The 26,070-nt window shown below is 57.6% G+C and overlaps 2 protein-coding genes across 5 annotated transcripts in view; both read left to right on the plus strand.

Moving 5' to 3' along the window:
- The window catches only part of SHANK3 (SH3 and multiple ankyrin repeat domains 3), a 49,749-nt gene extending 39,695 nt beyond the window's left edge, over nucleotides 1-10,054 (plus strand). For 3 of the 4 annotated variants that reach the window (XM_069581896.1, XM_069581895.1, XM_069581897.1), the window contains exon 22: nucleotides 8,989-10,054. In XM_069581896.1, the coding sequence (XP_069437997.1) occupies nucleotides 8,989-9,583 (595 nt within the window). In that variant the 3' untranslated portion in view covers nucleotides 9,584-10,054. Of the gene's footprint in view, nucleotides 1-7,755 lie in introns of all 4 variants that reach the window. The other variant, XM_069581899.1, reaches the window with a different exon arrangement.
- A 6,682-nt stretch (nucleotides 10,055-16,736) lies between these two features.
- Nucleotides 16,737-24,260, plus strand: ACR (acrosin). The gene is made up of 5 exons (XM_069581900.1): nucleotides 16,737-16,859; nucleotides 17,807-18,013; nucleotides 18,231-18,514; nucleotides 22,840-22,985; nucleotides 23,497-24,260. The coding sequence occupies exons 1-5, from the start codon at nucleotides 16,792-16,794 to the stop codon at nucleotides 24,031-24,033; spliced, it is 1,242 nt and encodes a 413-aa protein (XP_069438001.1). The 5' UTR covers nucleotides 16,737-16,791; the 3' UTR covers nucleotides 24,034-24,260.
- Nucleotides 24,261-26,070: the final 1,810 nt, after the last annotated feature.

The raw sequence follows: 26,070 nt of genomic DNA on the forward strand, positions 1-26,070 counted from the left end.
GTTGGTACCATCTTTCCTCACTTCCTTTGGAAACTTAGAGTACACTGGATCCTTTTCCTCCTAATACCCACCACCAATTTCCTGTTTTTTGCCCCAGAAACATTTCTGTCTCTCAGCACTGCCTCAGAGTCCCTCAAATACTGATTCCTGTTCGTGATTTTCACAGTGCATTAAGAAGCCATTAGGTGGAAAGCATCCTCTCTCTCTGCACCTCCATCTGCTTCTTCCCCCTACCTTACCCGTTCCTCTGGCCTCCCTGCCCACCCCCTACACAAGGTGGGGACCTAGGCCATGTGGTGCTCTGGACGTGGGCGAGGGGCTGGGGGGCTGCTGTGGCTCAGAGTCAGCTGCCACAGCCTCCGGGCTCATCCAGCTCCTCCCTTGAGGACCTCATTCCCAGGAGCCTGCCCCGGAGAGGACCTGCTTGGGCCTGTGGGCTCCATGGGTGCTGGTGGGAGAGCTGGCCCGAGTCAGCGCTGGTCGCCCCCGGTCAGTCCTTGTCCGCTTTTGCCTTCTGCACCCTGGCGGCTCGCCCCCACGTGTAGCTTTGTGGTGTCACATGGGGCACCACCTCCTGACTCCTCCTCTTCACCGTGTGACCAACCGAGTGAGTCTCTCCTGCCAGCCTTAGAAGGCAGAGTTCACAAAGCAGCGAGGGGGTCCAGGTCTCACTCACAAGGGCTTGTCCAGTCTGCTCTTTTCCCAGCTAAGGACTCAGAAGATAGGTGGGGGCTTGGGAAACTAGTGATGCTTCTCCTAAGTGGTTTGGGGAGCTACCCCCCAGCTCCTGTCATCCCGGGCTGGCTCTCGGGCCCTCCCCACTTTTCACCTCTTCCAACTCCCAGTTGCATGTGAAAGCCTTATTCCTACCAGGACAATGTTTAAAGTGCCCTTAGAGAGGGTGTTAGGGGTGTGGCCGGGGGTGTCCAGTTGGAGTGAGCAGCCCAGACCTCTCAGGAACAGACCCTTGAAGGCGGGGGTTCCCTGACGCAGCCTGGACCAGCCCCCTGCTTTGCGCTCTGCTTCTCCTGCCTCCACCAGCCCCTGCACTCCCTTGTGCCCCTCCTGATGAAAATCAAGGCTGTTGACAGTGGGTAGCACCACGCCTGGCACAGAGCAGGCCTGATAGAGCATCTGCCGGATGCCAGTGCTGCCCTTTGTGACCTGAGGCCTAGGCAGGTAGCTGAGGACAGATGCCGCAGAAGGCGGACGCTGGCTTGAGGTTTGCTGGCTGCTGGGACCCAGAGCCGCGCTCAGGCAGCCCAGGCCCCGCCTTCGCTCCGTGGCCTGCCGTGGGGCCGAAGCGGGTGCTCTCAGGAGCCTCCTGCCACGCCTCCTGTTCGCGTCTCCAGCATCTCGCCTTTGCCATGGCAAGGCTCTCTCGTCCAGTGGCCCCGGGTTGCATCAGGACCTGCGTGTGCTTCCTTTCCTGGATGTGGGGCTCAGGGCGAAGCCAGCAGTTCCAGCTGTTATATTCCATCTGCTCTGCAGGCCATGGCAGAGTGCGTCTCTTTCCCTCAGGAGTTCCTGCAAAATCCCAGGCTCTGATCGGCTTCATCTGGGTCCCCTGTGTCCCCTGAAATGGTCACTTGAGTCAGGGAGGTGCAGGGCTGCTGTTGGCCAGGCCTGTGTAATATGCTGTCTTAGGGGTCGGGGCTTGTGGTCAGCCCAGCTACTGGACAGGTTCTAAAGTGGGGGTGGGGGTGGTATCCAAAGGGGACTCGGGGGATATGCCCAGAGGCACCGGTGCCGGCGAGCCTGAAACAGGAGACTGCTTCGTGCCGTGGTGTTCGTCAGCGGCAGCAACTCACCTTGTTCCCTGACGCTGGCCGGGTCGGATGGCCCTGGATACCGACCCTCAGCAGGCTGCATCTGAGTTTGTAGTCTTGGACAAACCACTTCGCGTCAGTGAACTTCAGTCTCTCGCTTGTGAAATAGTGAGGGTGGCCAGGTGCTCTGCCAGGGCAGCAGGGGGACTCAGCGTCCTTATGGGAAATGAGCGCGCTCCGCACGGATGAGGCCGAGTCACGTCCCTTCGTCTGCACCGCCTTTCTGTTGGATGGATACTAATGTAAGCTCCACTTTTCAGACAGTACAGCTGAGGTTCTGAGGAGGGCCATTCCAGCCAGTGAATGGTGGCATCTGACCTCAAGCCCTGCTCTTTGTCCTCTGCGATCTGGAGTCTCTGTCAGGAAACCCCTTCTGGTGACACCCACAGGGTTGACGTGCAGTAATTCCCCTCACATTCCCGGATGTCTGACTCTAGGTGAGGGACCACATAATCGTGGTTATCTGGGTCACCAAGACCTTTTTTGTACAGTTCTTTGTATTCTTGCTTTGTCATCTAGAACCAGATATCCTGGAGTGTGAAGTCAAGTAGGCCTTAGGAAGCATTAGTATAAACAGTGATGGACTTCCAGCTGAGCTGTTTCAAATCCTGAAATACTGTGAAAGTGCTGCACTCAATATGCCAGCAAATTTGGAAAACTCAGCAGTGGCTACCAGACTGGAAGAGGTCAGTTTTCATTCCAATCCCAAAGAAAGGCAATGCCAAGGAATCTTCAAACTACGGTACAGTTGCACGCATTTCACATGCTAGCAAGCTAATGCTCAAAATCATCCGAGCTAGGCTTCAACAGTACGTGAACCAAGAACTTCAAACTGGATTTAGAAAAAGCAGAGGAACCAGAGATCAAATTGCAAGCATCCGCTGGATCGTAGAGAAAGCAAAAGAACTCCAGAAAGCCATCTCCTTCTGCTTCATTGTCTACGCTAGAGCCTTTGACCGTATGGATCAAAACAAACCATGGTAAATTCTTAAAAGAGATGGGAATACCAGATTACCTTACTTGTCTCCTGAGAAACCTGTATGCAGGTCAAGAAGCAACAGTTAGAACCAGACATGGAACAACAGACTGGTTCCAGGTTGGGAAAGGAGTAAGTCAAGGCTGTATATTGTCATCCTGCTTATTTAACTTATATGCAGAGTACATCATGTGAAATGCCCGCTGGAGTCAAGCTGGAATCAAGATTGCTGGGAGAACTATCAACAACCTCAGATATGCAGATGACACCACCCTAATGACAGAAAGCGAAGAGGCGATAAAGAGCCTGTTGATGAAAGTGAAAGGAGAGTGAAAAAGCTGGCTTAAAACGCAACATTCAAAAAATGGAGGTCATGGCATCCAGTCCCATCACTTCATGGCAAATAGATGCAGAAAAATGGAAACAGTGATAGATTTCTTTTCTTAGGCTTCAGAATCACTGCGGACCATGACTGCAGCCATGAAATTAACAGACACTTGCTCCTTGGAAGGAGCACTGTGACCAGCCTAGATAGGGTGTTAAAAAGCAGAAACATCACTTGGCCGACAAAGGTCCATATAATCAAAGCCGTGGTTTTTCCAGTGGTCATCTATGGATGCGAGAGTTGGGTCACAAGGAAGGCCGAGCACCAAAGAATTGATGCTTTCAAACTGTGTCGCTGGAGATTCTTGAGAGTCCCTTGGACAGCAAGGAGATCAAACCAGTTACTCCTAAAGGAAATCAACCCTGAATATTCATTGCAAGGGCTGATGCTGAAGCTCCAATACTTTGGCCACCAGATGTGAAGAACCAACTCACTGGAAAGACTCTGATGCTGGGAAAGATTGAGGACAGGAGAATAAGGGGGTGAGAGAGAATGAGATGGTTGGATTGCATCACAAACTCAATGGACATGAGTCTGAGCCAACTCCAGGATGGTGGAGGACAGGGAAGCCTGGCGTGCTGCAGTCCACGGGGTCACAGCTGAACAATGATTCCCCTCACGCAAAAATGCCTCTGTGTTCATTCTGTAGACCAGCACCTACGTTTATCAGCCGGTGTATAACAAACAGCACGTGGATTCTGAAGTCACTACAGTTGAGCCCAGTCAGTGCCCCCGGCAGGCCCAGCGGCCTTAAGCCTCGTGTGCCCTTCCCTTCCTCAGCCACTCCCCTCTGCGTTCCCTTCTGCTCCTGCTCACACTTCGTCCTTCCTCCTCCTTGCCCTCAGCCCTGGGGGAGACCACAGGCAGTCAGCCCCCCGTGCAGTCAGCCCCCCATGTGGCTGCGTGTGTTGCCGGTCGGGGCTGCTGGGCAGCTCTTTGCAGCCAGCAGTGGCTAGAGTGTGGCCCTCACTTCTCACGTCATGACAGAGCTGCTGCTGACACTGTCTGTTGGAGACAGGTCCCAAATGTAGGAAGTTCTGGTGTCCAGGTGGGGCTGTCTCCTTCCGGGACTGATCCCAGCTGAAGCTCAAGGGCAGTTGCCACGGCCATTCGGTGGGTCACACCCCGAGCCTTGTCGCCTGGCCCCAGGCCTGCCTTCTCCTCACCACAGAGACCCCACAAGGGAAGCAGTTACTCACTCCGCCCACCTTCTCCACTGATAGCTCAGTCCAGGCTCTATGTCCCTTTAGCTGCAAGACACTGTGTGGCCTGGAGATCTGAAAAGATCTCAGAAGGGGAAGGAGAGGTTACCCCTTATGTCAAGGACTTGAAGCTTGGTAACTTGTGGAAATGCATCCGGAAGGCCCATGGACTTGGCTGCTGGAAACTCTGGTCCCAGACCAGCTCGCTCTCTGTGCTTCTAGCTTTCAGTCTAGCCTGACAAGCAGAGCGTCTTCTCAGAGCCGCACGTCCGCTCTAAACTCCCTCCGTCTTCCAGACCCCGTGTTGGATCTGAGTCCCACGTGTGGCCTGAGGGCTGCCCGTCTCTGAGCCCCACAGCGACACTCGGTTCTGCTCTGGCTCTCAGCTTTATTCCTGTCTGAGCCTGCACATCTGATTTTACCTAAAAAGATTCTTGGACACAAAGTTGGCAAGGTTTCTTCTCAGTGGTGCGTCTCAGAACTTCTGATGTGTGGCGTGCTGTGGTCTGACCGTCTCCTTAGGGGGTCACTAGTTATCATCCCACAGAAGACGCACATTTCCGCGGTGATGGAGAGCCCAGCCCGGGGGACCCACTGTGGGCCCTGTCCTGCTCGCATCCGGGAGTCTGGCCGGAGCCTGACATGACTGCAGTGCCTCAAGGCCCACAGGAGTTGCTCTTTGGAAACTGGACCTTTCGTGTGCCGGCCAGGGCAGGACACAGGGGCCGGGATGTGCTCCTTCCTTGAGGAGGTCCTCACAGGTGGGGGACCTGTGAGGTGTCTTTGCAGGAGCCGTGATCAGGGCCTCAAGAGCTGTGACCTCCGCTGGAGGCGTGGGGAGGGGTCACGGCGGGGGCCCAGGGGTGTCTGGAGTGTTGGAGGTTGGAGCTGTGAGCTGGTGCGGGCAGTGAGAAGGCAGGGCCGGGGTGAGATGCTGATGCCTGAGAGGGGGCCTCGTGGTGCTCCCAGCCTGAATCGTTTGAGCTCCTCTTGAGGGCTGCCTCCCTCGTGAGCCTTTCAAGTTGCAGGCGGCCGCAGGCTCAGACCTGCCCTGCACGAGTGTGGTGGCAGAAAGTTCCAGGCAGAGGCCGGGGCCAGGCCCGGCTGCTTCTCGCCTGTTGGCGCCGCTGGGTTGACAGGCAGTCCAGCCTGAGAGTGACACGTCTCGTTGCTCTTGCCTTACAGCATCCCCCCCAGCCCCCCCCATGAATATTGTGTTTCTGGCTTTAAGCTAGGTACCAGGCGTCAAGGCTAACAATTAGGAAGCCAGGCAAGAGGTCCTGAGTGAGGCCATGAACGGTGTGGGATCAGAGGTAGCTGGGGGATGAGGAGAAAGGCCTGCGTTCCTGAGCCGTGTGGGTGAGGAGACGGGGCAGCTGACGGGGGCTCCAAGGCCTCTGGTGTAAGAGGGACTGGGGAGGAGAGCATGTGTGGGGATCCCAGCAGAGGTCTGGGGCTCAGGAGAGCCTGGCTTGGCCTGACGTACGGCATTTGTGGACACACTGGTTATAGCAAAGGGTGGAAGTGGATGACACGGCCTGGGAGAAAGTGTGGACTAATCGGGGGACCCATCTAGAAAGGAAGTGGAAGGGCACCTAAGAGGGAAGCTGGTGGACAGGTCAGCGAGGGGATTCTGCTGACATCCTTGGCAACTGCAGGGCTGGGCAAGGGGAGGGGAGGCGCGATAGCAGACCTCACTGGTCCAGGCGTCAGGAGTGAGCCAGATAGTACAAGACTCAGACGCCACTGGGAAGGGTGCCGAGGACTGTGGAGCCTGGCTAAGCTGTTTGGAGAAAGACCAGGAGGCGTCCAGGGGTGCAGGTGCCTAGTGAGGTACCCGTGTTAGAGACTGTTCCCGGAAGCCCTCTGGGAGGCTGGCGGGGCTGTGACCGGGCCGTGCCCTGGTCAGGGCCTGGCGGAGAGGCCATCGGAGCGCGGAGAGTGGTGGTGGACAGTGGCGGCTGTGCAGAGGTGGTGTGGAAACGTGGGCCCGACCACGGACGCCCGGGGTCCTGGCCCAGGACAATGTGGGCAGTTCCCTGTTCCTGAGGGGGAGGGGAGGAGGAGCAGAGCCCCGGCAGCGGCATCCCTGGACACTTCCTGCCGGGCCCTGGGGCCTCAGGGGACAGCTGGATCGTGACGAGCCCTCTCCCCGCGAGGCCCCAGGGGATCATGGCCCTTCAGCCCCTCCCTCACACGGCTCCTGGCACCAGCCCCAGCCTCCACACCCAGGATCTCTCCTTGGCAGGGTCTCCCTGGCGCTGCTGAGCCAGTGCGCCCTCATCCTTGGCCTCAGTTCACCTGCCAGGGCTCCTGACCCCGCTCCAGGAGACGCCTGGGGTGGGCACACAGGACTCCATCCTGAGACGCAGGTCCCTGGGCCCAGGTGGGATGTGTGGGGGCCTGGGCACGGGGACGGGAGCGCTGTCCCCAGCTCCGTCCCCTGCCCTACCTAGTAATCTCTACTGCTTGGGCTCCCTCCAGCCCCTGGGGGTCTACCCCACTCGCCACTGCCGCCCTACTTTGCCCCGAAATCCAGGTGGTACCACGAAGGCCAGATGTAGGGGAGAAGAGGGTTTCTTCTAATGATTGGTGCCTGTTCCCTGAGCCATCACCCAGGTGCTCTTGGAGGCCCTCTCTGCCGGGGTGGGGAGAGCACGGTCTGGCCTCTTCAAGAGGCTCTGCTCTGGATCTGAGCAACTGGGCGAGGCAGCGGGGACAGAGGCTGAGGAGAGGGAGCCAGGCAGTGGAAACCAGGTCGAGTAGGACAGAGCTGGGTCTCCTGGGAGATGCTGGCCCTGCACTGGTGAGGGAGGAGCAGACAGGCCTGCTTTCAGGGGCGAGTGATGCTCAGGACGCCCTCCGAGATGTGGGGCAGGCGCCAGGCAGCCAGGCAGGATGGCACCAAAGTGGGGGAGCCCAGGGGCGGGGTCCTTAGCCCAGTTCAGGCAAGGGCAGAGACAGGGAGGCGGGCCAGCAGCTGGAGGGAAGCCCTTGGGCCAGCGGCAGCACAAGGCCACAAGCACCCCCAGGGCCGGGTGTCTGCGGAGCATCTGGCACACAGGGCTCCGAGTGAAGCCTGTGGATGAGGGCCACAAAGCGGAGAACAGGGCACAGGCGGGCCAGCAGCCCACCCAGAGCCGCCTCGTCTGGCCTGCACTTCCCCTCGCCCTGCAGCTCCGGCGTGCTCCCTCCCATGGCAGCGGCCCACTGCCTCCGAGCCTCCTCCTGGGTGTCTGGCCAGCAGGCCCCCCACCTGGCTGTGCACTGTGGTCCTGCCGCGGCCTTGCTCGCTCAGGGCTGGCGCTAACTCTCTCTCTCATTGCTCTCTCCTGCCCATCTGCATGTGGCTGCTCTGTCTAGCTGCGCGGTGGTCCCGAGCGCCGGCTGTGTAAGTGAGCATGCCCATCCCATGCCTCTCACCGTCCGCGCGCTGCCCGCCTGGATCTCTGCTGTGCTTGGCCTCGTGGGGCTCCGGTGCCACGGCCCCCAGGGCTCCGCTTGGCCACAGCAGGGGCATAGGGAGAGACTGGGCGGGGGCGATGTGGGATACAGGCGTGGCTCTCCTCTGGAGGAGCCTCCCTGTCGGGCCTCCCACCGAGGCCATGCTGGGGGGTACAGGGGCTGAAGGCCGGTCCTGTCAGCTGACGCTGGGGAGTGAAGACCATCTGCGTGCGCGTGTGTGTGAGTGTGTGCTGCTTCTGCACACGTGCTGCTTGTCACTGTCGTGGGCAGGCCACTGCCGCTCCTGCTGCCGCCGCTGAGTGTAGGGAACGTCCGTGGCTGCCGCTGCTGTTGCCGCTGCGTGTACGTAACATATGTGGCTGCCGCTGCTGCGTGTATGTAACATATGTGGCCGCTGCGTGTACGTAACATGTGGCCGCCGCCACTGCGTGTAACATATGTGGCTGCCGCTGCCCTTGCTGCTTTGTGTATGTAACATGTGGCTGCCGCCGCTGCGTGTATGTGACACACGTGGCCGCCGCCACTGCATGTATGTGACACGCGGCTGCCGCCGCTGCGTGCTTGCCTGCACATGCTGCTGCTCCGTGTGGGTGTGAACGCCGCCTGCTGTCTGTCTCAGGCCTCACGGACAGTCCAGTCTTGCGCCGCCACCAGCCTTTATCAGGGCCCAGCCAGGCCTGCAGCCGGCCCAGGTCTCTCTGGGCCTCATGATAACAGCGGGAAGTGCTGAGGGGTATTGCCAGCCCTACTCTCTGTGGTATGGGTGGATGGGCCGGCGTCCAGAGCCGGTGTCGCAGGCTGTCAGGAACCGGGGTCAGCCCTTTGCCCCAGAGGCTGTCCCTGCTCAGGCAGCCTGCTCTCGGAGCCGCGGGGGAGGAGGGGGGCCCGGGCGGCTCGCACTCCATGCGGCCGAGGGCTCCCCATCCCCCAGCAGGGCACTGACTGACTCTGGGGGACAGGCCAGAGGAGCCCCAGGGTCCTACCCTCCTTTCTCCCTCTGGCCCTAAGGCTACCCGCCCCCGCCCCGTCCCCGCCCCCAGCGTCCTCCTGGCCGCTGGCCCCGCGCCCCTCCGCCCGGCCCCACCTTGCCTGGTACCCCTCACCTGGCCTTGACCCCCTCTCCCTCCGCAGGCTCTTCAGCAGCCTCGGTGAGCTGAGCACCATCTCAGCGCAGCAGCGCAGCCCTGGGGGCCCGGGCGGCGGGGCCTCCTACCCGGTGCGGCCCGGCGGCCGCTACCCTGTGGCGCGGCGCGCCCCGAGCCCGGTGAAGCCCGCGTCGCTGGAGCGGGTGGAGGGGCTGGGGGCGGGGGCGGGCGGCGTGGGGCGGCCCTTCGGCCTCGCGCCCCCCACCATCCTCAAGTCGTCCAGCCTCTCCATCCCGCATGAGCCGAAGGAGGTGCGGTTTGTGGTGCGCAGCGTGAGCGCGCGCAGCCGCTCGCCCTCGCCTTCGCCGCTGCCCTCGCCCGCGCCCGGCCCGGGCTCCGGGGCCCCCAGCCCCCGCCGGCCCTTCCAGCAAAAGCCCCTGCAACTCTGGAGCAAGTTCGACGTGGGCGACTGGCTGGAGAGCATCCACTTGGGTGAGCACCGCGACCGCTTCGAGGACCACGAGATCGAGGGCGCGCACCTGCCGGCGCTCACCAAGGACGACTTCGTGGAGCTGGGCGTCACGCGCGTGGGCCACCGCATGAACATCGAGCGCGCGCTCAGGCAGCTGGACGGCAGCTGACGCCCCCCGCCCCCTCCCCACGCCCCGGCCGCGCCCTGCGGGCAGGGCCCCCCTCCGCCCCGGGCTGCAGGCTCGGCCCACTCCCCAGCCCCCACCCTACCGGCGCCCGGGCCAGGAATGTTGCATGAATCGTCCTGTTCGCTGTCGCTCGGAGACTTGCCCTGTACATTGCTTAGCGCCCTCCCAGGCCGTCGAGCCCCACCCAGCACACGGTCAGGAAGGGCGCGGGCCGTGGGGGGGGCTGGAGCGGGAGGGGGTCGGGGGCGGGGTGCTCCAGCCTGACCATCTCCCGCTGAGCTCCTGGTGGCTACTTTCCCAGAGGGGGTAACCTAGTCCAGCATGCGAGGTCAAGACACACCTTGGTGACTGGGGGGAGGGGGGAAGACATTGGGGTTCTCGGTTGGGGGCCAAGGAGCCCCCTGTTTTGCATATTTTAATCCACTCTATATTTGGAACAAGAAAAGGAACAAATATCTCTGTCCTTAATAGCTTCCCTTCCCCTCCCCTCCAGCCCCCGGTTCCGCTGCGGCTGCCCAGTCTTCCATCTCTGGCCCCTCAACTGCCACTGCCGCCCCACATGGGGCAGGGGACGCTCCAGCTGGTCTGGGGTTGGCCAGGGTCCTCGTACCCGCCCCGGGGCCCCGCTGGGCCCCCTCCCCTCGCTGAGCTATGGTGTTCCCCACCGACCCTTCAGGTGCTGCGTGGAGGAGGGGCGGCAGGCTGGGACTCCTGTGGGCCCTCGCTCGGTCACGCGGCCTGGGAGCGCCGCCCGGGGCGGGTGTGGGCGCAGGGCCCTGGCCCCTGCCCCCGGCCGACTCCCTCACAGGGTCCCCCCCCCAGCAGGGGTCTAGCCTCCTCTCCGCGCTGCTGGGCGACTACAGCAGAGAAGCCTCCCTGCCTCAGACCTGAAGTTGCCAGTTCCGCCCTGTGTGTGTGTGCGCACATGTGCGAGTGTGTGAAACTCGGGGTGCGACTGAGTGCGTTGGAGCCCCTTGTGTGCCTGACTGGAGGGTGGCCCCAGGGGACCACTCTGGACTAGTGTGGGGGCTTCGGAAGCTTGCACAGGGTGCGTGCATGGGTGTGTGCTGTGGAAGCGCCCCGTCTCCACTTCCAAAGAGAGTCAGAGGTCGTCTTGCACCCTGGGACCTGCTGTTGGCGGAGCCTGTCCCTCCAGAGCCTCGCGGAGCCTGAGTGGGCCTTCTTGGTGAAGCCTTGCTGCTTGGGAGAGGCCCCCAAGGGCCCTTGGAGGCAGTGCTCCGCCCCCGCTGGGCTTCTAGGGGGGGTCATAGGGGCACCCCTAGAGTCAGGCCCCTGCGAGCCTTGGGGAGAGGCAAAGACCCCAGTGGGCGCCCCAGCCCCCCTTACTGTGACTCCTCACACTCAGCAATGACCTGTGGGGTGGGGGGCCCGGGACGTTTTTAAACCTAGGGTTTGGAGTCTGGACTAAGCTCCATCCACGTCACTCACGAGTTTCTGTTTATATTTCTAGCTTTTTTTAATAAAAATTAAAAAACCCAGAAAACAGAAGTTTTCACAGCCCAGGGGCTTGGCACGCCGGTCTGTGCCCACCCGCCCCGCCCCGGCCCACCGGCCCCATGCCCTGGGCAGATTCACACCCAGTAACCCTTTCACCAACAGACCAGGTCACACCCACGCAGCAGTCACCGTAACAGGCTGCCGCATACACACTCGTCTCACTCACCTGTGGGTTTTGGTTCCGTTCAGTTTGGGTTTTTAACTTTACAGGGTCAGCTCCGCTTCGCCCCTCCTTTTGTACGGAGCTCCACCTGGGGGGTTTCTGCCCCTGCTCCAGCCCCGAGGCCTCCTGACCCTGATGTTGTGATACACCCCACAGAGATCTATGTTTCTTATATTATTATTATTGATAATAATTATAATATTATTATGTAATAAATTTATAAGAAATGAAACCATTTCTCAGTTGCCTACTTGAGATACTGGAAGCGCAGACTCTGCCCTCCTATGGAGAGGTCACACAAACCTCCCTGGCCCTCAGCAGGCATTTGGCCGCCTACACTGATGACCTATGGATCCTGTCTCTGACCCGGTCTCTTTGCTGACCTCCGTGCCCGCGTGCCTGGCTTCTTTGTGGCTCGCCCTCTCTGAGTTGTGCTGGCCCTGAGCCCGTGCTTCCTGAGCTGGAAGCTTCTCTTTCTGCTCACCAGCCTAGTGAATGACCCCTCCTGAGCTAGAAGTCTGGGTATCCTCCGTGGCCTCTGTCCACTCTTCCCGGTAGTGTCCAGCTGCCCCTAGATTCTGCTGCTCCTGTCTTTGAGCCCTCTCCTGTCCGCCTGTGTCCTCCTGCCCCAACAGCTCCTGCCTAAGTTCGGATCTCCCCTTGAGCCGGCTGCCACCAGCCACTAATGGGGCCAAGCCTGTATGGGACCTGGTGGGGAGGGTGGTAGCTCCCAGGACGGGCAGGGGCACCTCAAAGAGTGAAGGGGGCGGTGTAGTCAGGCGGGTGGACAAAAGAGACCCAGAGGGAGCCGTGGGAGGTGGAGGCTGCGTCGCTGAGGCCTGACGGCCGGAAGCCGCGGACGCGGGCCATCAGACCAGCTGGGCACCTGGCGGGGTTCTAGGAGGGCAGTGTGTGCAGAGCCACGCCATGCTGAGGTCAAGGTGGGGCGTGGACATCACACATGGCAAATGTAGACCTCCACTCAGGATGGGGCCTAGTGATGCCTCCAGGGAAGTGAGACAAATGCCGGGAAGGATAAGAATGGTGGATGGAGTGAAGCCTCGTGTGCAGAAAGGGAGTGAACTCAGGTGTCTTTACCCGGGGTGGGCAGGAGGGCAGAGCAGCTCTGAGAAGCAGGTGGATGTCTGGAAGGCCTGCTCGGGAAGGCAAAGGCCCTTTTGAGGCTGAGATGGTGACCACTGGCAGTGGGATCTTGAGAGAGGCTTGCCCTCTGTCTAGAAAGCCCCACAATTTCTAAGTTTCATATTTTCACATTTTTGGCTTCAGTTTCAAGTTGGAAACTGTGGTCGTCCCACAGGAGTGGCCTAGAAGGAAGTGGGGACCTGGGAGGGTCTGAATGTGGAGGCACAGGGGGGTCTCTGAGTCCCCTGAGCTCAAGCGCTGCGGCAGCTGTGGGTTGGCCTCCTCTTAGCCGCGTGTGGGACCCTGCGTCCAGCTGGAACCGGGCCCGGACCTGGGGGCCAGTCCAGCAGGCACGGCAGTGGGATCATGGCGTGGAAATGGCATTGCCGTACTGACCCTGGGTCCTGGGGAGAAGACGGATATCCCACGGGTCAGAAGACACCTCAGTGCCTCAGAAAGTGAGTGAGTCAGAACCTTCAAGAGCGGGACTTGGCGAGAGAAGCCTTGGTCAGAGGAGCAGGTGGTGGGATGGCAGAGGGTCGTGGCGCTGAGTGAGCCGCCGCCTCCCGGCGCCTCTGGGCAGACACTTTCTCACTCAGGATGGTGCACTCCCTGCCTCCTCCTGCCCCCTCACGGCCTCAGAACGTCCCAGCTTTATCCCCTCAGGGGCCCTAAGCATCTCACCAGCACGCTGTCTGCAGCATGGAGCAGGGAGCGCTTGGCGGGTGGCCGTCGCCGCTGACCGCCCTGCAGGTCCTGTGGGCAGCTCTGGGCACTGAGGCTGAGCACACGAGGAAGGTCCTGCTCTGCAGGGAGCACCGTGTGCTGGAGAATGACCGGGTGGGTGGGAGTTAGCAGGCTGGGAAAAGTGAGGCGGGAGCCTGCTGGGGCTGGGCCGGGGGTGGGCACAGGACGCCCCAGGTGGGGGCATGCAGAGGGAGCCAGCGGGGGAAGGAGGCTGGGGAAGCGAGAGGGGCTCGCGAGCGGGGAGGAGGAGCCTCAGGAGGGGGGACCCCTTGTCCTGCCCCCCTTGCTGGGAGCTCCACCTTGGCCTGAGCGAACCACCAGGAGCCATGGAGACCCCGTCCTGTGTTCCCAGAAGCCTCACTGTCCTGTGCCTTCCTGGCTCTCCTTTGCTCTTCAGGACAGTGTGGAGCAGGCAGACGAAGTCACTCTCCCATTAGGTTTAATGACACAGCTAAACCTGCTGGTCGGGTGTGTGACCCTCAGCGTATAACTGTGTCTGCGAGCAGGGGCTGGAACCTGTTTGAGCGTCAGGAGTGGCTGCTGCTCTGCAGAGTCACACAGCAGCTTTCTTCTAAAATCTAGACACCGGATCTTCAAACTTTGTTATTCCATAAGCCCTAAATGTTTTGAAAATCCGGGTACCCCTTTCTGTTTTAAAGCTTTTATTTTACATTTTCATCTCATATTTTAAAAAGCTTGTAAACAAGCTTGCAAACATGACTTCCAGAAAATTGTACATGTTAACATTTAAAATCAATGGTTACATCATTCTGTTACATGATTCACAGGAATCTAAATTCCATTTCAATTTTATGCCCATCAGAATCTTGTAAAAACACCTGGATAATCTTTAACAGTCGAAACTGTAACATCACTTATTGACTTCCTGCTGCCATTTCTTGAACGATATTTTCAAAGTCTTTTCTGATTACTTTATTAGGCACAATCTGTTACCGAGTTAAAATAAGCAAGTTCTCAGGTAGGTGAAATAGGACCTTGCAGGCCTTCAGATAGAGGAGGTGAGGCCACCTGCCATGAGAGAGAGACAGAAAGACACCTTGGAAACTTATGTATGGGAGAGGAGTCCTCCTGAAACTCAACTAGAAACAAGTCTCGTGACACTCAGGCATGGGAAGTTAGAGACCCCCAGCAGACACGGTGCCCAAGAGCGAGGCCGGTGGAGGGGGCAAATCCCCCCACACTCAGGGTGCGGAGGAGGAGACCTCGACACGCAGCGGCAGGGATAAAGCCCTTGTGCCACTCAGATAGCTGGTGCTCCTGAGACCCGACTGCATTCTTCTCAGGGAAATAAAACCTCTTGCCTGACAGGAAGGGAAATAATGAAGACTGAACTCAAGTAAGGAAATTAAATCACCCTGCTTCTCACCAGGGGGATAAGTCCTTGTCACTTCCTAGTAAATAAAGATGAAAGGCGTGTTCTGGCTTTGTAACAAGAGAGACAAGACCTTCTGGCCTGCAGGGAGAGTAGATTTAGGGACAGTCATGTAGAGAAAGTGGTAACTTCCTGACAACGAAATGCATGAGAGGATGTCTCTGGACTCTGGAGAGGAAATGAGATGTCCTGACGATTAGATAGGAGAGACGGAGATGCCTGATGCCCAGGGATGAGGAGGGCTCACAGAGGGAAGATGAGGTGTGCTTGTGGTACAGCAGGAGAGAGGAGACCCCTTGGTCACTCAGAGAGAAGAGGCAGGGCCTCCAGATACAGAGCAGAAGAGATGAGGCGTGTCAGGTGGAGACAAGACCCCCCGACACTCAGGGCCTGTAAGACCTGCTTGTGCTCAAATGGGAGATACGAGATTTCATGGCCCTCAGATAGTGGAGATGAGACCTCAAGACACTCAGGAAGGGCAGGAAAGACTTCAGACGGGGTGGAGTTGGGAGATTCGGATGCTTACGTAGAAGAGAGGAGACCTCGAGGTGCTCAGGTGGGGAATATGGAAGCTTAGGATTCCGACAGGGGGACCAGGACCTCCTCCAGCAGGAGCCTGGGGACGGCCTGGCAGTCAGGTGGGGACACGGGAGCCCCAGCACCTCAGTGTGTCAGTTGAAGGTGCAGAGCACTCACAGAGGTGAGACGCAGCCTCCTGACACTCCGCGGCCACGAGACCTTTCGGTTCTTAGGTAGAGAAGATGGGACAAAGTCACTCTCCCGTCTGAGGTCTTTGGTCCTGAGCTGGAAGAAAAGAGAGATCCCCACAGTCAGGGGGAGGAGATGATAGCTTCCATCAGCAGGTAAGATATGAGCGACCTACTGGGCGTTCAGTTGAGGGGGATGTGACATGAAGGTCACATGAGATGAGAAATTCAGTTAGTTCAGTCGCTCAGTCGTGTCTGACTCTTCGCGACCCCGTGGACTCCCCAGCACACCTGGTCTCCCTGTCCATCACCAACTCCCGGAGCTTGTTCAAACTCATGTCCATCAAGTTGGTGATGCCATCCCCCCACCTCGCAAGTAGAACATTCAGTTAGAGAAGATGCTCAGGGAGGAGAAGTGGGGTCGTCTGAATATCTGAAGCGCTTCGCACCTGGAAAGAGGACAGGAGGTGTCCTGACACTTGGGCCGGAGAGGTAGGTGGTGCCTCGTGACCGTCACGTAAGTGAGGAGTGACTCCTGGCCATTCGGACAGGCCAGCTGAGACCTTGTGCCCAGGTACAGGTGCTGAGGCTGCTCCTGCAGCAGGTAGAGACGTGACCTCAGCACGCGCTGGCAGGGGAGGTAGAACTTTTTACCATCCAGGTAGGTGAGTGGAGCGTTTTTCTGTTCCGGGACACGAGATGCTGTCTCCTGACAAGCAGAAGCAGCATTATTTCATGACATTCAGGTATCTGTGCTGAGAATTCCTGCCACTCAGGTACAGAAGACAACTTTCTGCGTTGCGTTTCTCCCGGAAAGGAGACCTGGAGACATCCGGGCAGAAGATGCGAGACTTTGTGGACCGAAAAGTGGGCTTCATAGTTCTAAGCTGCTGCTGCTGCTAAGTCGCTTCAGTCGTGTCCGACTCTGTGCGACCCCAGAGACGGCAGCCCACCAGACTCCCCCGCCCCTGGGATTCTCCAGGCAAGAACACTGGAGTGGGTTGCCATTTCCTTCTCCAATGCATGAAAGGGAAAAGTGAAAGTGAAGTCGCTCAGTCGTGTCCGACTCTTCGCAACCCCATGCACTGCAGCCCACCAGGCTCCTCCGTCCATCGGATTTTCCAGGCAAGAGCACTGGAGTGGGTGCCATCACTTTCTCCGAGTTCTAAGCTAGGGAAAGTCAGAATGGTCTTTAGAAAGGGTGCTGAGAGCACGCCCTTGGAAGAGGGAAAGGGTTCGCCTTCTGCAGGGTTATGGTCTGTCAGTCTGTGGAGCCTGACTCCCTTGAGCTGCTGACGCGCTGGACCGTCTTCTCACAGAGGGGCTGACCGTGGGTACAGTTTGCGCGAGGGCTGGGGGAGGCTGTGCAAGACGTCGGGAAGTCGCTGCAGCATGAACCGCCTGGCCTGGTTTCTGGAGGGTGGGGGTGGGACGTCACCCTGCTGATTGGTCGGAAGGCCGTGAAGCTTTGTGAGGTCACTGGGCTTCCAGGCCTGGCCGGGGCAGGCGTTTGGCAGAGATGCTGCCAACTGCCGTTCTGCTGGTCTTGGCAGTATCTGTGGTCGCCAGAGATAACACCACGTGTGAGTAAGTGTCAGACAACTTGGGGAGGGGGAGGGTGTCTTGAGTAACAGACCCCGTGCAGACTCCCTCTGTCTGGGGCTCTGCAGAAAGCCAAGCTGGGGCCTTAGCATTCCCCTGGGTCTCACGGTGCTTGTGCCCCACATCGCCAATGCGGACCTTCCCTCCTCCCGCCATCCTCAGCCCGGAGCCCCCAGAGCCCCTGGCATCTAGAGTTTCCTCCCGAGAGGAACTCGGGGGCTTCTGCAAAGCACAGGCCGGTCTCCACTGCCCCCCGTCCCCACCAGTGACCGGCTTCACTGCCTCTTGAGCATCGAGTCCTGGAGCCTGGGAAACACCTCCCCCCGGCCCTGCGCTTTCCCCAGAGATCCCAGGGCCTCCTCATGCAGCACCTCGGGGACCCCCACTCCATGTGTAGACTCCCAAGCCCCCCAGGTACCCTGCAGTCCCAGAAACTCCCTCCTTCTCGCCAGCGACACAGAGCCCTGGGCGTCCGCCTCCGCCCCGGCCCGCACGCCTCCCCCCGGGTCACCTCCGCCTGCGCCGCTCTCCTTCTGCTGCCGCCCAGCCCAGCCCTGCAGCCCCGAGCCCCTCGGGCTCCTTCCTGAGCCTCCAGCAGGGTCACCCGCTTCACGCCCACGCTGGCTCCCTCTCCTGCCCGGCCATCTCCCGTTCTGCTAGGGCCCTTGGTCTGTCCTGGCTGCCTGCGGCCCCTCTAAGACCCGAGAAAGCCCCCCGGCTGAGCGTTTCCCGGAGCCCCTGGCCGCCTGTCCCGGCACAGCCCCCAGCACCGCTGCTCAGCCGTGCCCCCCTGGACTCCCACCCTGGGGCTGCCCCTGCTGGCCCGGGACCCCTCGGAGGCTCCCCCTGTGGCCGGCCTCAGGCCCCTCTCCCCTCGCTGCAGAGGCGCCGGGCTGGCCTCGACCTGACGCGCGCCCGTGGTCTCTCCTCAGTGGCCCGTGCGGGACCCGGTTCAGGCACAACCGGCAGGGGGGCGTTCGGGTCATCGGTGGGCAAGACGCCGCCCACGGGGCCTGGCCCTGGATGGCCAGCCTCCAGATCTTCACGTACCACAACAGCCGGCGGTACCACGTGTGCGGGGGCTCCCTGCTGAACTCCCAGTGGCTGCTCACGGCCGCTCACTGCTTCAGGATCAAAAAGTATGTGCGGGAACTCGCTGAAGGGGTCTGCGGAGAGACTCTTCTCAGAACCGGGCCTTCTCCAAGGGTCTCAGTGCCAAGGGTCCCTGAGGCTTCGGGCCTAGTGGCAACCAGACCATGGGGCTGGCCCGGACCTGCTGGGGATGGGGCTGTCCGAGGGTCACGGCCATCAGCTAGTCTGCAGCCAGCGTGACCTGGCCTACCTCTGTGCCCACAGAAAAGTGACCGACTGGAGGCTGATCTTCGGAGCTAAGGAAGTGGAGTGGGGGACCAATAAGCCAGTGAAGCCGCCTCTGCAGGAGAGATATGTTGAGAAAATCATCATTCATGAGAAATACTCCGCGAGCTCAGAGGCCAACGACATTGCTCTCATGAAGATCACCCCTCCTGTTACCTGCGGGCACTTCATTGGACCAGGATGCCTGCCTCAGTTTAGGGCAGGCCCACCCAGAGTTCCCCAGACATGCTGGGTGGCTGGCTGGGGATTCTTACAAGAGAATGGTGAGTACGGCTGGGCAAACCCCGTCGACGTGGTCTTAGGTGAAGGGGGAATACGGTGTTGCGTGCCTGAGCCCTACCCAGTCCCTAGCCCTGCGCTGTGAGTGGATCCTGTCGCTGTCCCCTTTCACAGCCAGAGAAACTGAGAGTGAAGCTCCGTGTCCAGGGCCCCTCGCCAGAGGCTGGTGTGGCCACCAGGGATGGCTGGGCGGCACGCATGGAAGAGCCCCTCGGCATCTTTGGAATGGGGTCAAGGCTGGGCCTGGAGCTCCAGGGCTGCCTCTGGAGGTGGGGGTCATGCCTTGAGGCAGGCAGCATGTGGTGAAGGGCCATGGATGGGATTTCCCTCTCCGAGCCTCGGCTTCCCCATCTGTAAATGGAAGGGCCAGGTCACATGGTCTCCAAGCTCTGCGACTCCTGCCCGTGGCCCCTCCTGGCCATCTCTGCCCCCGACCCTTGGCCGTCGGTCCCACCCAGCTGTTACTGTGTGTCCTCTGTAGACCACGAAAGGGGCTGCTGCTGGGCGGGACTTTGTGCGGGTCAGCAACCTGGGCAGCGTGTTTCTGGCAGTGGGGCAAGACCGAGTAGAACAGGCCTCTGTATGTGAGCTGCACTTTCAGCTTCCCGTAGGCGGGCACGTGAATTTTCACCAGCCGTGTCAGGGGTGTGAACGCATGATTGAAATGGACTTGGCGCTCAGTCTCCTTTCTGTTCACTGATGGAAAATCTGGGCCTCCTGGGGTTTAAACCTCAGTGTTTTTTGCGTCTTCTACTCTTCTCCTCTCTCAAAGCTGGTTTTGGTTTTCGGCAGGACTGCTGCCTGTGCCGCCCTGGGGGAAGGGTGTCTCACAGCCCCTGCCCTGGCCTGGGGTGTCAGCCTCTGTCTGGCTGCTGGCGTCTGTGGCTCTGCCGCGGCTCCCAGAGCAAGCGCACACTTTCTTCTTGCTCCACCCCCAGCCCTGCTCTGTCCACCTCTCCAAACTTGTCCTCAGCTTTCGGGGGGTTCTTGCAGTCCCTGGGAGGCTGATCTCAGGGTTTCCACCCCTCAACCCTCTGCTATCCTTTTGCTCAGGAGAATTGTAGGCTCCCATCTATATCCTGGATGTCACACAAGGCCTCTCTGTTCTAGAATCACCTTGAATTTAATTCAGTTTCTATCCCTTTCTGTTTGTTTTTGCAAACCCATCCCCTAAACAGTGAAAGTGTTTAGCTGCTCAATCGTGTCTCACTCTTTGGGGCCCCCTGGACTGTAGCCCGCCAGGCTCCTCTGTCCCTGGAATTCTCCAGGCAAGAATACTGGAGCGAGTAGTCACTCCCTTCTCCAGGGGATCTTCCCAACGCAGCAACTGAACCTGGGCCTCCCGGGCCAAGTCTTGAAGAAACCCCCAGGCTCCTGTGATACTCCTTCTGACCTTTCTTTATCTGGACCTACCGCTTCCTTGAACTCAGATGCTTTGGGGCTGGAAGAGTACTTTTGGGGATCAGTCTCTTTTTCCATCAGACTTTTAGTGTCTGCAGGCTTTTGGGCATTTGATATTTAAAGCCAAGGTGCTGAGATTGAGAAAGCTCTTATTGTGTCTCAGGACACCTGTCTCTTAGTGAATTGCATGGCTTCCGAGGCTGTGGGCTCTGCCATAGATTTAAAGGGTCACTTTAATGGCCAGCAAGCCAGGCTTGTGCTTGTTAGCTCCATGTCACCTGTACCTAAAGGGCAGGGAATGCATGAGCCCCTCCCTGCTTAGGTGGGAAGGAAAAGTGGGGGCTAAGGAGGCTGGGGACATGACCGAAGCCTCGCAGACATGCATTCAGCAGCCATCCACCGGATGCTTACGGGAGCCCTCCCCAGCCACAGTGCTCTGTGGCTTCCCTGCTGGCCGTGCGCCCCGAGTCTGCCCCTTCCCGCCCGTACTGCACACGGTGTTCAAACCCTCTGGGCGGTGGCTGGGCTGTGGGTGCTGCTGTGGCAGGGCTGTTGGCATTCTCCCGTCTGTGGGACCACATCATTCAGAGGGTACAGTCGCCTTGGCTCTTGGGCTCCATTTCAGTTCAGTTCAGTTGCTCAGCTGTGTCCAACTCTTTGCGACCCCATGGACTGCAGCACGCCAGGCCTCCCCGTCCATCACCAACTTCCGGAGATTGCTCAAACTCATGTCGATCGAGTCAGTGATGCCATCCAACCACCTTATCCTCTGTCGTCCCCTTCTCCTCCTGCCTTCAATCTTTCTCAGCATCAGGGTCTTTTCCAGTGAGTCAGCTCTTCGCATCAGGTGGCCAAAGTATTGGAGTTTCAGCTTCAGCATCAGTCCTTCCAATGAATAGTCAGGACTGATTTTCTTTAGGATGGACTGGTTGGATCTCCTTGCAGTCCAAGGGACTCTCAAGAGTCTTCCCCAACACCACAGTTCAAAAGCATCAATTCCTTGGCACTCAGCTTTCCTTATGGTCCACCTCTCACGTCCATACGTGACTACTGGAAAAACCATGGCTTTGACTAGATGGAGCTTTGTTGGCCAAGCAACGTCTCTGCTTTTTAATATGCTGTCTAGGTTGGTCATAGCTTTTCTTCCAAGGAGTAAGCGTCTTTTAATTTCATGGCTGCAGTCACCATCTGCAGTGATTTTGGAGCCCAGAAAATAGTCTGTCACTGTTTCCACTGTTTGCCCATCTATTTGCCATGAAGTGATGGGACCAGATGCCATGATCTTCTTTTTTTGAATCTTGACTTTCAAGCCAACTTTATCACTCCCATCAAGAGGCTCTTTAGTTCCTCTTCACTTTCTGCTATAAGGGTGGTGTCATCTGCATATCTGAGGTTACTGATATTTCTCCTGGCAATCTTAATTCCAGCTTGTGCTTCATCCAGCCTGGCATTTCTCATGATGTACTCTGCATAGAAGTTAAATAAGCAGGGTGACAATATACAGCCTTAACACACTCCTTTCCCAATTTGGAGCCAGTCTGTTGTTCCATGTCCAGTTTTAACTGTTGCTTCTTGACCTGAATATCTTGACCTTAATTTCTCAGGAGGCAAGTCAGGTGGTCTGGTATTCCCATCTCTTGAAGAATTTTCCATAGTTTGTTGTGATCCACAAAGTCAACAGCTTTGGCATGGTCAATAAAACAGAAGTAGATGTTTTTCCGGAACTCTCTTGCTTTTTTGTATGATCCAACAGATGTTGGCAATTTGATCTCTGGTTCCTCTGCCTTTTCTAAATCCGACTTGAACATCTGAAAGTTCACGGTTCATGTACTGTTGAAGCCTGGCTTGGAGAATTTTGAGCATTACTTTGCTAGCATGTGAGACGACGGCAATTGTGCAATAGTTTGAACATTCTTTGGCATTGTCTTTCTTTGGGATTGGGATGAGAACTGACCATTTCCAGTCCTGTGGCCACTGCTGAGTTTTCCGACTTTGCTGGCATATTGAGTGCAGCACTTTCACAGCATCATCTCTCAGCACCTGGCCTTGGGCTTGGGCTCCAGGCCAGATGCAATGTCAGTTGCTCCAGCCACAGTGCAGGCTGGGGCTTTCTTAACCCCTGGTCATGGCCAAGCATCTGAGGCTATAAAGGGAGTTCTGACCTGGCCTCAGTGGTCATTTCAACCACCTGTGCCCTGACAGGCCTGCTGTGTGTGGAGGCATCACCGCAGGTCTGTTGCCTCCATATCTGAATAAAGATATGAGGCCCATGGGAGGGACTCATCAGCCCAAGTCCTGCGGGTCCCGTCCACAGCTGGATGGAGGCTAGAATGCAGAGGATGACCTATAGCCAGAATGAAAAGTGTGTCCTGGACTCGAGTCTAGAGAGGAAAACCCTTGGTGTGAGTCCAAGGTTCCCTACTGTGACCTAGGGAAGTGGTCTTCCAATCTCCTGATTGGAGAAAAGGGGAATAACTGTTTCTAACTCATGAAGTGCCTGTGAGGAGTGAATGAGATGAAGCCTGTGGGACTCAAAGTAAGTGCTCAGCATGTCCTTGTTATAATTGTCAATATCATGGCAAACTTCCATAGGCCAGCATGCACCCTTAACGTGTGCGGCCCTTCAGCTGCCTCCGCCGCCCTCCGTCTGTCGTCGGTCCGCAGTCCCCTCCTTCCTCTGTCCCGCAGTCCCACCTCTCAGGTCTCGTGTGCTCCTCCAGCGGTGCTTCCTTCCCTGCAGGGGTGGGTAAGGAGAGGCTGGAAGGAGGATGAGGAGAAGCCATAGGCCTCCGCGGCTCTTAGGTTCAAGCGGAGCATTTGAGGCCGTTGGGGGCTCAGTGGTGGGAGGAAGGCAGGGCTTTTCCAGACGTCTTGTGTGCTTACTGACCACTGAGTTGCCTGGCTGTAGCCCGCAGGACATCCCCTATGCTGCAGGAGGCGCGCGTGGACCTCATCGACCTCGACTTGTGTAACTCGACCAGATGGTACAACGGGCGCATTCGTTCAACCAACGTGTGCGCAGGGTACCCTGAAGGCAAGATTGACACCTGCCAGGTAACTCTCCGCCGGCGCGCTCGTGGACGCTTCCTTTCTGGATCCCTGAGCAAACCTCCCTGGTCTCCCACTGTCTGTAGTCACTACGCGCTTGGGTGGTGACACGCATATGCTGCCCAACAACGACTCAACCACCACAGTTAGAGCTTTCTCCCACCCTCACACAGAGAGCATGTCCCCCGAACACTGCCCGGGAGAGAACGCTTACCTCTTCACCAGAATGCAGAAGGGCCAACCCACTTGTACACACACGCTCCTGCGCCCACGTAGAACCATACACAGAGACACATGGGCTTGTGTTTCCTCCCATCAGTGCAAGAAAACCCATGGAAATCCCTACCCTTCTCACAGCCCCAAAGAAGTTGTTGGCACCACCTCAAACTCTGCCATAACTGCCCGTGTTCACGGCAGCAGGAGGCCGCGTGACTGCAGAAACTGCCCAGAGGCCTCGGCCCTTCTGGGCAGGGAACGTGGCTCGGGCAGAGCGTGACTTCTGTATCCTTCTGGGCAGGGGGACAGCGGCGGGCCTCTCATGTGCAAAGACAGCGCGGAAAACAGCTATGTGGTCGTGGGAATCACAAGCTGGGGGGTAGGCTGTGCCCGAGCTAAGCGCCCCGGAGTCTACACGTCTACCTGGTCCTATCTGAACTGGATCGCCTCCAAGATAGGCTCTACCGCCGTGCACATGATTCAGTTGCCCACTGCCTCCCCCGCTTCTACTCCAGGGGCCCAAGCGAGCCCTGGCTCCGTCCAGCCTTCCATTCGCCCACCTTGGTTCTTCCAACACGTTCCTCGACCACCTCCCTCTCAGCAAGCTATTGCCGTGGCCCAACCCCTAAATCCCTCAAACCTCCGACCCTCCATCCCATCTGCCACCCCCTCCCGACGACCACCCCCACCGCAGCCGTCCACTAGGCCTCCCCAGGCGCTCTCCTTTGCCAAGCGACTGCAGCAGCTCATAGAGGTCTTGAAGGGAAAGGCCTTTCTGAACGAAAAGAGCAGTTATGAAATGGAAACCACAGACCTTCCAGGACGACACGCCTCCTGATCTGAGCCCATTCTCGGCGGACCCAGCGAAGCCCTCACTCCTGAGGGAAAAAAGACGCAATAAATGGATATAAATACAAATATAAATATATATGCACTAAGAGACGCTTTCTGGACTTCTTCCTATATGCCCTCCCCAACTTAATCCCTCATCAGATCTACCCTGCCTCCATTCACCCTTGTATTGTATTAATGATGTTGACTTAAAAAAAAAAATGCACAACGTGAGTTGTGAGTTAAGTTTTATTTGGGGTAAAATGAAGGACTCGAGCATGAGAAACGGCACTTCAGACAGCTCTGAGAAACCGCTCCAAAGAGGCAGTGGGGGAAGGTCAGTACATGTGAGATTTCTGGTGAAGGGGGAATACACGCAATCAAGCACACTTTTGTTTTTAGAGGTTTCTGCTGGTCTCCTGAAGATCCCTGCTGGTCATGAGGAGCAGACAGCATCCCGAAGGATTTTAGTGCTTTTCTAGATATGAGGAGATTGAAGACTTGGGGTCGTAAAGCTAGCTCCTGAAAATACCTAACTGTCTGAAGACCTGTCCTGTCGGTTTTCCTGGAGCGCCAAGAGCCTCCTGTCTGTCCGCTTTTCACCCTGAACTCTTCTCAGAGGGTGTGGAAAGTCAGCAGCTGGAGCGGCACCTGATTTCATTCTTGTAGAGGTGGATGGCAACTGCCAGTTTGTAGCTGACCAAGTCAGTTGTGTTTTTTAACGAGAACAAGATGACCTGGGGTCATATTCCAGGTAATTATTAAGTGCTGGTGTCTCTGCATATTAAATCAAGGGGCCGGGCAGCTCCCTCGAGGTGAGCTGACTGAAAATGAAGGGTGTGCGTCCAAGTCTGCTGGAGGCCACGCTCTCCTGGTGCAGAGAGACAGACCCACGAGAGGAATCTGTTTTTAGTTGTTTCTTCTCTCCTCCTTGAGGTGGAGAATTTTCCCCTGGGCCTGTGATCTGCAGGTGAGACTTGGGTCTCCTTCCTGGAGAGACAGGGCTGAGCTCAAGCAACACTGATGGGAGCCGGCAGAGAGCAGGCAGTGGGCTCTGGTGTGCCTTCTGCAAGCTTCTCACGCACGTGAATAGAACCTGATCCCCTTCTTCGATTTCCCTTGCTCCTGCTACTCCTTGGCTTCCTTTTCCACTTATCAAATGCAGACATTTCAGTATCAGCACGCGCGCAGCCCTGTCTCTCCCTGCGCTCCACAATAGGGGCATTTACGAGGCCGTGGTGTCCCGGAAGGGGCCTGCCAGTCTTTCAACACACTTCCCCACCTCTAAGCCAACACTGGTTCACAGCAAATTCATTGATCCTTGCCGACCCAATTGATGCCTACATTTTCATTTTAAAAATTATGAATGAAGCTGTTTGTACGCTTACATTTTCATTTTAAAAATTATGAATGAAGCTGTTTGTGCGTGGAGTGAGACTCTCATCTGCCTTCATGTTCCCTTGGACACCCTGGCCCTAAGAATGGCTCGCAGATCCTGGAGCAGAAACCTCTGCACAGGGGCAGGAGGAGCAGGGAGGGAATGGGCCAGCTGTGTGTGTGCAGAACCACCAAAAGGGTTCGGGCATTTGAGGAACATGCTTACTTCCTTAGGGATTGTTAGGCATGGCCAATATTCTCAAAAGTTAGAATTCGTAATGAAACGTATTGCTAGGAAGAATAGCAGAAAATGATTCCACGATGGCTAAACCCACACATGGTAAAACTCAGACACTGGAAAACCGGGCATATTGGGAATAACATGTAAAGGGGCAGAAGTTCTCACTGTGAATTTGATTGGTACATGAAACCTAGTAAGAAAAAGCTGAATGAACCAGTGAATATAATTGCAGTACATTTTAAATGGAAGTGTAAAACATGGAGGTAGTTCATCCTTAATATGATCAAGAAACAGAAGCTAGCTTATTGATGTTTTCTGAAGAAATTGCATTCTTGGTAAAGAATCATCACTGACCCCCCTCACTGGTTACAGATGAGTCTTTGCGCTTTCAGAGACGTGCTTTCAGAGTGGAATGGCTGGGCGGTA

Source organism: Ovis canadensis, chromosome 3 (genome assembly GCF_042477335.2).
Source record: "Ovis canadensis isolate MfBH-ARS-UI-01 breed Bighorn chromosome 3, ARS-UI_OviCan_v2, whole genome shotgun sequence".
NCBI lineage: Eukaryota > Metazoa > Chordata > Mammalia > Artiodactyla > Bovidae > Ovis > Ovis canadensis.

What these genes read in the sequence shown, in the direction of transcription:
- ACR (XM_069581900.1), top strand. Translation starts at nt 16,792, where the DNA reads ATGCTGCCAACTGCCGTTCTGCTGGTCTTGGCAGTATCTGTGGTCGCC. An exon ending in AGAGATAACACCACGTGTGA is followed by an intron (nt 16,860 to 17,806) that starts GTAAGTGTCAGA and finishes GTCTCTCCTCAG; the next exon opens with TGGCCCGTGCGGGACCCGGT. An exon ending in GGGATTCTTACAAGAGAATG is followed by an intron (nt 18,515 to 22,839) that starts GTGAGTACGGCT and finishes GCCTGGCTGTAG; the next exon opens with CCCGCAGGACATCCCCTATG.